At 34.3% G+C, this 10,648-nt stretch overlaps 1 protein-coding gene across 1 annotated transcript in view; it reads right to left on the bottom strand.

Annotated features, from left to right (window-relative positions):
* Positions 1-4,711: 4,711 nt before the first annotated feature.
* LOC112032126 (eukaryotic translation initiation factor 6-2) overlaps positions 4,712-10,648 on the bottom strand; it is a gene marked incomplete at its 5' end in the record, with an annotated part of 7,173 nt that continues 1,236 nt past the window's right edge. Inside the window, 8 exon segments of the mRNA XM_065783148.1 lie at positions 4,712-5,207; positions 5,300-5,410; positions 5,544-5,674; positions 6,605-6,649; positions 6,774-6,859; positions 6,938-7,034; positions 7,119-7,231; positions 7,315-7,384. Of these exon segments, the coding sequence (XP_065639220.1) occupies positions 4,950-5,207; positions 5,300-5,410; positions 5,544-5,674; positions 6,605-6,649; positions 6,774-6,859; positions 6,938-7,034; positions 7,119-7,128 (738 nt within the window). The 3' untranslated portion in view covers positions 4,712-4,949.

Genomic DNA, 10,648 nt, shown 5'->3' with positions numbered 1-10,648 from the left:
TTTCTTCTTCCCGTGTGTTTATTGGGGGTAATTCCATTTAGTGGCACAATTGAGAAACATTGCATAGAGGACTTTTAAAGGATACCTAGGCTGTTCCAATTCTGCTCAATTGGCCCAGGCTCTCTCAGGTTATTTAACAAAGTTTTGGCTTTGCTATGTTTGAGCTTTGCTTCATATTTACTGAAATTCCTGGAATTTTTGAAGTAGATATTGAATTACCAAAAATCATGATCCGTATATGGTATTATAAACCTTTGGCAAATACTTGCTCATTAGTGTGTATAGACGGGTGTGCAAACAACTGAAAACGTGAGTTGAAGACATGATTTCAAGTTGGAAATTATGTTTTTACCTCACGATTTTAGTTGTTGCATTGTATGACTGATGTGCAACAATCATTGCTTTAAGAGTCTGATTGAGATCTACTTATTTTGCTAAAATTGAAAATTTTATGTTGAAAGTACTGTAGTAAAATAATCTAAAAGTTGGATGATTTTTTTTGGTTAAAAGTACTGTAACTGAAGCTAAAAGTGTTAAAAGTACTGTAGAATTTTTATTTTTTATTTTTTATTTTTTATTTTAACTTTTTTGTGTGTAATTTAAACCCTATTTTAATGCTTGAATATGCAAATTGACTTCCAAATATGAAAGCCAAATATTTAACAACAATGATAACCTTTGTTTTTTTTTTTTTTGGTCTTAGATATTAATTTACTATCAAGTTTGTGTATAATAATTAAGATACATATTTCATCAAAGCCATCAATTATGGTTACCCAAAAAAAATACCATAATGTTAATGGTAATTATAACCAAGGTTTTGAAACCTGGACCGGATCGTACGATCCGACGGGGAAAATCTCAAACCGCTTATTTTTGCGATTCTTTTAGCCTAAAGAACTGTTTTATGGGAAAAAAGCAAAGACCCGTACGAATTGCGGTCAGACCTTATAGTTTTAAGAACCGTGATCAGACTGCTTCTCATGGTTCCTTACTTCCCTTTGAATCTGAACCTAAAAATAAAAAATAAAAACAAAAATAAAAATAAAATAAAAATAAAAATAAAAAAACATAGAAGAGGAGAGATTGTCGGTGAAAAGAGTGATCTGGACGAGCCAGTGAATGATGGTGAGAATGGAAGGCCAATAGTGAGGAGTACCAGGGGCTTTGAAAATGGATTTGTTGAATTTGAAGGGTAATTTAGGGATTTGAGCAAGAAGGGGAGATCTTCTAGCTTTGTTCTTTGCCGGTGATGTGTGTGTGACAGGGTGAGAGTATGAGAAAAAGAGAATGAGAAAGAGAGCTAGAGATGAAGAAAGAAAAATAAAAGCAGTAAGTTTTGCAGTTCTACCTCAAAAACCTTGAATCTCTCCCTTTTACCATTCATAATTATAACGAGAAGGGAGATCTTTTGGCTTTGTGGTGGATTTTCTCTCGCAACCAAGAAAATGACAGTAAGTTTTGCGTTTCCAGAGAGTTTTTGTATCACTTTTTTTTCAAATAAAGGGGTTCCTAGAGAGTTTTTGTGCAGCAGATGCTTCGCATCAATTTGGGCAGTTGGTGGTAGATGCAAAATTTAAGAGCTTGAGGAAGAAGTTGGGGGTATTGATGAGGAAGAAGTTGGGGGCATTGATGAGGAAGAAGGGAGACTCGGCTGAAGAGAAAGCAGATTCAAAAACTTACTGTTGTTAAACGAATCGTTTTGTCAAATTTTAGCTGTGTTTTTCTTTCAGCTGTGGATCCCATGAACAGTGAAAAAGGGACCCACAAAATTAATCCAAACGCAACTCCAATTTTAGCATGCCAAACGTACGCTAAATCTTTTATGATGATTGTAGGGGCCTTTTTTGTTATGTTGGGCTGGGCTATCTCCTGCAGTAATAGACCCAAGTATTTTGAGTAAAAGAAGTTGAGATCGGTCTAACTGCAACTAATTTTGGCCAGCTTGTGCACAAACTATGCCTTGTTTGCCAGGAGTGTGCTTATGGCAAGCAGAGCTGTTTCAGATGAGTCATGGCAGACAGATATAATAATAATAACAAAAATAGAGTACTTTGGCTATTAAATAGAAAATGTCCAAATAATCCCTATTCACAAAACATAATCACAATAATAACAATGACTTTTACAAAGAAAGTAAAGGGAATAAATGGTAATATGGGTTATTAAAAAAAAAGACAGAAATCAAATCAAGTCTGGTCCGCAGGAGCAAACCCAAAGAGGGAAGAACGCCTCCTCTCAACATAGTTAATCTCCCAAGGTAATCCTGCTGTAGAGATTAATGGTTTTGAGGGAAACGGACCTGAATGGTTAGTGCCCAAATGAATCCTTTTACTTTTGGACAAAGAGCATGATTTCGAGTGGGAGATATGGAAAATCGACCCACTGGTGCATGTCTGCATGTTTAACTCTCTCTGTTTTTTGCTTTCTTCTTTCTTTTGCTTTTAGTTTTTCCTCTTATCTTTTCTTTCTTTTCTTTTACCCTTGTTTTCTATTTTTATGATTCCTCAGAGGTGATCTCGCCCCCCCTTTTGGGCACGACAAGGGTCTCCTTATATAGGTGCTTGTTGTGAACAGATTTTACTATTTTAGCCCTTAACCACCTTTGTCTGATCTGGGTGTACTTGTCGACCACCACTGGTCCGTCTGTGTGCCACTCCCCTTTCCCAAACAAAGGAGAGCTATTTTATTTATTAGTCTACCGTGGCATCCTTTCCTGCTACAGTGTGGATGTTCTCTCTCTCTCTATATCCTTTATGGCATACACCTAGCAGTTCCTACTCAATCTTACTTCTTTTTGGTGGTTTGTCATCCCAGCAGGATGTACCCCCAAAAGAGCTTGGATAGGAACCGCAGAATAGGTCTTTTCCCCTCTCCCCATCGCCAAACCATACCTTCTTACCTCTGACCCATGACCCCACATGTCCCATATTGGCTGGGTACAGGCTAGTGGTGTCTGAGCCTTGCGCGTGCCTTCCTTTCATGTATGTCCAAAATTTACTTGCTGCTCATGAGTTCGCTGCGGTCTGAAGGCTTACTTGCATAGTTTACCACCCTTCTTTGGCTTTTTATGTGGGTTGTTTCACGATTTCCTGCTCCCCTTAGGGGTTGAGTTTTGTTTGATGTTGGGCATTATATTTCTTTCAGCCTATTCCTTGATTGTCATCATGTCCTGTCATATTACTCTGTCATTTCTGTTGTAATGACTTAATCCTGCTAGGCCTCTTCAGGCTTGTCGTTTATTTTTTCCCAATGGCTTAGCATGGCCACGGGTTTTTTTACTTATGTGCTCCTGTGTCCTTTTTGTTTTCTCTTGGGCCTCCTTGGCCCATTTGCTTTTCTTGGGCTTCCTCGGTCCTTTTTCTAACTCTGTGTTCTCATGGACTTTTATTAACTTCATTGAGCTTCCTTGGCCTAATTACCTCATACTCATCTTTGGGGTTTGTGGGTCTGCCATCAACCCCTTCCTCTCTTTGCTTGCATTGCTTTGGGTTTGCCGTGATCCATTCTCACTTTTCTACATCATATACTACCCATGAGTTTGTTATTTGCTATTTCTCTCTTTCCGGGCTCCTTTGAGCCCATTTTCTTCCTCAAGACCCATTTATTTATTTTATGGACTTATGGTCCATTATTCCCACTGCTTGGTCTTAATAATTCTTTTTTTTCTATCTATTTGCCAACTTCTTTTCGGTCTGTGTTGCTAGGCCTTTTTCTTTTTATTTGGGCTTCCCAAAATGACCATTGATTTACAACTTGCAATTACTATGGAATTTAATCTAGAGAGATGGATTGTAAAATTACCATGCATGGTACGTATCTGTGGCTTGAGACCTGATTTTCCATATGTGACAGGCTTTCCATCATTGTTTCCGTGCGGTATGTTTACTGTTTAGGTAGGCTTCCCTTAATTTGTTCGTTGAACTTACCATCAAGCTTATTGAGTATTGCGTATTTAGGCTCCTTAAACGTGGTTCATAGGTTAGATAAGAGTCGAGACACCCTTCAAAATATTGGAGCAGGAAAGGCTTATAACCGAGGGCTAGATACTGGTCAAGCACCCTTTTATTGGAAAAGTTCATAATTATTTCGACTGTTCTCGTGGTGGAAAAACTATGAGCCTCGAACAGTACTAAAATTTGTTATAGAACAAGAAAATCTTCTTAAAAAATTATGTTGTCAATGATTCTGTTTTTCTTAAAATGAATACAAGTGCTGTTGTTAAAAGAAAAACTATTAAAAAAAAAAAAACAATTTCGTAAGAAATTTTTTTTTTTTTTGACTTTTTGTACCAATTATATTTTCGTGAATATAAAAATATCAACTAATTAGCCCTCCACTATGTATAATATAATTTGGTGGAAACTTTGTTTTTGCTTTTCTTTTAATTAGTCATGGAAATTCTGATCTACTACCAAATTTGTTGTTCTGTTTCCAATCTTTTCCTTGAGCAACTAGCGCACACTGGTACGTAACACAACTAAAGAAGGGTCCATACTGAAATTTCAGGACCCAGACACAGCTCTTCACTCACTGCTGAGTTGCATGTTTCCCTAAAGCCATTATTTGTTGACCACCTAGGGGAGAACGAACAAGAATGAGCCTACAATTTTTTTAAACCTTACTTTTTTCCGCTTTTTATTACTTTTTCAAATTTTTTCAAGTTACAAGTATATTTTAATACACTTTCAGCAAAAAACTAGATAAGCTATTCTCACACTTAATGGACTCAATTCATATCGTTATAACCACTACCAGAATTCCAAAGTCAAAAACAACAAAACTGCTAGACTTCCAAATTAATGCTTCTTGATTGAAACATCATAACATTGGCAGAGTCAAATAAATAACTGACAAAAGGAAATAAGTCAAAATAAACAAAAGTTTTTCAACTTCATACAACTATATTGTAATCAATCCTTGGCTGAAGGCTGAGTGAGATGCAAGACTCAGACGTAGCTGTCGATCAATGATTTCCTCATCTCATCCACAATGGCGCTAGGCTGGGCTGGCTTCAATTGGAACGCAGTTTCAATAACATTGAGTTCTGTTGCTGTGGTATCTGAACCACAAAATGCTGTCCAATCATTCACTGTCAAGCCAGCACCTATCACCTCACTGCCACGGTTCACAGTCCCAGCAGACACAGGAACCTGAAGAAGTGTTGCAAGTTCATTCATGTCTTCGACAGATGTATGGGGATGAACCTGCATAGTATTCAGCAAAGACACAGTAAGTATGCAAAACATGCCTCAGTAGATGCCTCAATAAACACCATTCAGGAGAATCATTTTCTTACCAGAGCACCTTTGTTTGAGAAGGCACAATAACTGCCCACAAGAATATTACCAGCAATTGTCTGCCTAAAAACTTCGACTCCAAGAACATCTGCTATCATCTCCTCAGTTTCCTGATCAAGAATAAAACAGTTCAACATGAGAATCCTAAAAGGTTTTATCAACTAAAAGAAACCAGTCTCTTCTTCAGATTGGCTGCTAGAAAGCTTAAAAGAAATCTTAGTTCTGCGGATAAGACAAAGATACCTTATCAAGATCAGTGTGAGTAAGAGCAACATGATCATTGCATGCTATACAATTCCCCAGAGCAGAAAGTCTTTCATCTATGCGTTGAACAACTACTTGATCTGGAAGACTGTTTCTCAAGTGCTGAAGTTCTGTAATATTAGCCACCAAACAATAACAATAAGACAGTGGCAATTGTAAGTAGAATACAATTAAGCATGCAAGATTACTTTGCATTCATAAAGCAAAATCCATTTAGATTTGCAATAATTAAAACTTCATTCATGACCATTCCAAGAAGAGAATCAAATTTGAGAAGGCTTTGCCATTAATGAACAGAAAAATGGATTTCATTTGGCTGCCCCAAGTAAAATTGAGACATTTTTTAGTATAAAAGTGAAGGTTTTAATTGCTGCAAAGCATGCCAAATCCAAGATCTCATTACAGAACAAAAAAATAGTGCTGAAAGGTACGCATGAGCTTCTTGAAGAACATCAATGTGTAAAAATTTGAGAATTAAAATGCGTCACTATTGCTAATGTATGATGAGTTGCAAGTCAATTTCCCATTAATTATGAATATAAAAGAATAAAAGGTTCTATGTAACTCAATTTAGAATCCACAAGTGCTTTACAGCACATGAAACATTCCCATTCATGGTTCAAGCAGAAACCAAAGATAAACCACACTAAGGTCATCATTGTATATTTTCACTCAAAATTCATGCCAATACCACTTCATCACCTCATTGATTAATATCACCAGTGAACAAATTCACAGACTCCTATAACATATCTTTCAGCCAAATCCCAATGCAGTAAAAGAATAAGCAAACCATGAAATAAATTAAAAACAACAAATAGTCCAGGAAAAAAATACCTGGCATTTCATAAGAACTACATATTTTAGTTGAATTTATTATGACTATGATGCAACTTAAGTTCTCAAGGCAAATGCTCTTAGAGACCAATCAATGTACAGTTAAGAATTTATTGTCATAATAAAAAGAAAGAGCAATGCAAGGTAAAGTGATTAACATATAGTAAATGCATTTTATTTGAGTAAAGGAATAAAAGAGAAACCTTGGTCGGTGGTGTTGTGAGGCAATAGAAGCCCATTTTTGTTGCCTGCACAGCACAATAAAAACGAAAGCAAGGAGATATGATATCACATTTTGGTTGAAGGTGAAAGTAGTTATGAAATGTAAAGCAATCTATGTTTCTATAAAAGCATGAAGAATATCAATAGTACCAGCACAAAGGCGTCCGATAATGCGAGTGCCAGCAATGGAGGTCTTAACAACAGGGATAACATCGGCTAACTCAGCCTCAAATGCACTGCAAAGAGATCAGGTTTATTTGCACTAATTCTAAATGCATTATTATTAAAAAGAAAAAGGGAAAGGGATAAATAACCTGTAGAAGCTTTCAGAACCGCCAATGGCAACCAAACAGTAAGCATTGGTGAGCTTTGAAAATACACCCACATCACATGAGTTCTCAAATTGAATTCCTGTACGTATGTATGTAATTCAAATTCATTCTCTATCTCATGACTCATATAATAATATAAATATAAATAAACAGAAAGACTTACTGTTGGCCATGATTGATTGTTTGAGGGAAAGCCCAAAAATAAGTAAACAAAAACACTAACTTTTGTTGTTGTTATTCACAAAATATGTAGCTTTTCAACTCCAAGACCTACTACTGCAACAACGCAAAGCAAAGATAAATCAATTAAACATTAATAAACTAGAACTTGAACTAAAAGCGTGAGATAGAACACTTACGAAAATTTTGTGTTTGAAAAGAGTCCGTACCACCTCCTCGTATCGTGTCGTGGCTGCTCTCTCTTTTTCTCTGTTTTGTGTTTTAGGGTTTTCGATCAGACGGATTAACTTAATATCTATCTAGACTTTAACTTTCAAACCTTAGTAAATGTTTTTGTTTTATTTTCTTTCTAATAATAATATAGAAGATATTGTTTGTCTGTGCTGAGTTAAAAGTGGGAATAATTGAGTCACACCGAGTTTCCGGGCCCATTTTAAGGTCCACCCCAATTGAGTCACTCTAATCCAAAATAATAATAACTAATCGCTAACCCTAAAAAAAAAAAAAAAAACTTCATTCTAGCATCATTTCTAGTTGAACCAGGCTGAGATAGACCTAAAAAAAAGAGAAGAAAAAAAAATCGCTTCGGCATCATTTCTACCGGTACTGAGCTGGAGCAAAAGTATTTATTTTCTCAAACCAAAAATTACTTTTGCTACTTTAATATAACATTTGAAATGTCTCGTAAAGTAGTGTTTTTGGTATTTAGTGTTCTAAATACTAAATATTTAGTATTTAGAAAACTTGATGCTAGTACTTTAATACTAGGTTATCTAAGATTTTTTATTTTAAAGTTTTGTTTTTGTTAAGTTTTTGAGTTGAGTAGTTGCTAGTTGGGCTAGGCTAATTAAAAGAGAGGGGGTCTAATTTTTTGGAAGAGGGAGACACAACTCTAGAAATAAAAAATATATATAATCAATAATTATTTTTTTTCTATGGGCCTTTGTCTACAATAATTATTATAATTTTAATACTTAGCCAAAAATACAAGAGTTTAAAATTTTTTTTGGCATGTCTAGGTTTAAACTCTTAAGAAAAACTAGTAATATAATAACTATTCGCTAACCCGTGCGATGCACGGGATAGTTAAATAAAATTGAGTTAAAAATGAAGGAAAATAAATAATTTAGTTCAAAATAAAGGTTAAACTAAAAAATTGGTAAAAAATACAATTAGTTTTTACTTTCTTTGAAATTGAACCTAAAAATAGAACCGTACATATGTGAGGACAATGAAAATGATATCAAAGACATTAAATTCACAATTACATTAAATTTAAAGAACAAAGACATTTGTTTCACAACATTATATTAAATGATTAAAGCCTTTAAAATGAGTGAGGAAGGCACAAACTTTTGCAGACCAAGAACTGAGAGTAATTAGGTAGAATTGTAAAGTAACGCTTTCTTTCATATGCAAAAATATCATCTAAAATATAAAGTGTCAAAAATATCATCCAAAGTATAAAGTGTCTAATGGAACCATAGAACGTGAAAATATATGCTCACTAAGATACAAATAGCTTAATTAAATTTATGACTAATCAACAACAGCATGGTGTGGAAATTGTTTACCAAAAAAAAAGGAGTATCTAACGATCAAACATATTTATCTAACAATTATAACCATAAAGCAACTACAACATGAGAATTTGGTTCAAAGTATTAAAACAATAACTAAATTTACAAAATGCCCTTTATATATATTTGTAGTGATGGTGTTCTTTCGGGAAAAGATGAACAGATGAAAATCAGTAAACTTACTATTTTGTATTGAACACTATTTTACAACTATAATCTCATACTACTCTTAATATGATTCTTCTTAGTTTTTTTTTCCTTGAATGCTTAGGCTCTCCAAGTGCCATTAGTAGTTCGAAGAATTGGAGCTTGAGCTTCATAGCTTTGGTGATATAAAAGCTTTTGCCAAATCAAACAAATGTTAGACATGCTGGTGAGAATCTATAATTCCATTTAGTTTTGGTGAGAATTTGTATCTTCCCAAGCAGCATTGGAACAGTTGCACAATATGACTCTACACTATATCCCAAAGGATCTCTCTTGGATTGCTTCATTCTTCTATCAAGCATTACAACTAAAGCTCCCCCATCATAACTTTCTTGCCTTGCAAAACTTTACAGACAAAAGCAAAATTTCAAAATTTTCGTTTCCTACTTTTGTAGCCCCCAATCAGACTAACTAATAGATAATTTGAAATTGCTATCAGACGTTGACCATGATACTTGATAATAAACAAAGGCTGGGAAATAAGAGATCAACATATTTGATAATAGCAATCAACACTTACCAATTATAATTCACCAGCACTGATATCACAGGACACACAAAACTAATATGAAATTCATGAAAATTGAAGATAAGCCAAAGACAACAGATACAGAAACCACTACTATGAACAACAGTTTTGAACCTTCCGCACTAACCATACATTGTAGCTTTTTCCCATTTCTTATATAAATTCAGTGTGATAGGTTTGATTAGTGAAAAACACACCCAAGTACTTCTTGTTTTGCACTTCACCAAGCACCTTATTTGCATACCTCTTCCTTAAAAAGAAAAGAAAAGAAAAGAAAAGAAAAAAAAAAACCAGCATGAATAACATTCTCTACTTTGGGTTTCAATCACAAAATCTCACATTATTTCAGCTTACTTAAGCATAACTTTTAATTTCTCACAAACCAAAAACACAATAAGTAAATAAAGTAAGATCTGTATTTTCTTCTTTACACGACATTTAAAGTAACCTTAAAAATGGTTTGCAAACAACTATCTGAAAAAAAAATCCCCTAAAACTCCTTTCACATATTCTTAGAGATTAAAATTACACAGCAAAGGATCTCATCAATTGTTATGCTATTTTCAAGTAAAGCAGAATAGATTCACAACAATGGAATTTACCAGAAAAGCAATTCATTTTTATTTCTAATTGAAGAGACAAAAACACAAACCATAATAAGAAATGAATGTGCTAAAACATGACACTATGGTTGTGGATTTAAAATACAGCATGTGACCACAACGTGCATTGAGCACCAGAAATATTGGACTGTAATGATGTAATTGAAGAAGCTGATCACCAAATATGTTACTGCATATTAAATTAACAACATAGTAAAGAATACAGTGTGTTTGGGAGCAGATTTAACTATACATTTGAACCTAAAATTTAAATCTTTATCAAATTTAAATAAGTCTATAATCATTTCTATTAAAGATGTAGAATAATTGATTGATAGCTGCTATCATAGGCGGTCTGCCAACTGAGGAAATTGCTGCAGAAGCCAAGAAGTCTGAGTTTTTTTTTTTTTTTTAAATATAACGACTCTAGAACTGTGCAAAACTTCATTGTATAAAGTTAAAAGTTATATATTCTATACAATTGAAAGTTTTATATTTTACTGATAGATTGAGAAATAAAACTACAGTCACGAAAATGAATAAACTTGACATCTACACTGCTTTAAAGAATGGAAAAGCAAGGTTGGGCTTAATA

The sequence above is a fragment of the Quercus suber genome, unplaced genomic scaffold (assembly GCF_002906115.3).
Source record: "Quercus suber isolate HL8 unplaced genomic scaffold, Cork oak 2.0 scaffold_329, whole genome shotgun sequence".
Lineage (NCBI taxonomy): Eukaryota > Viridiplantae > Streptophyta > Magnoliopsida > Fagales > Fagaceae > Quercus > Quercus suber.
This window is presented reverse-complemented; position numbering and strand designations above follow the sequence as displayed.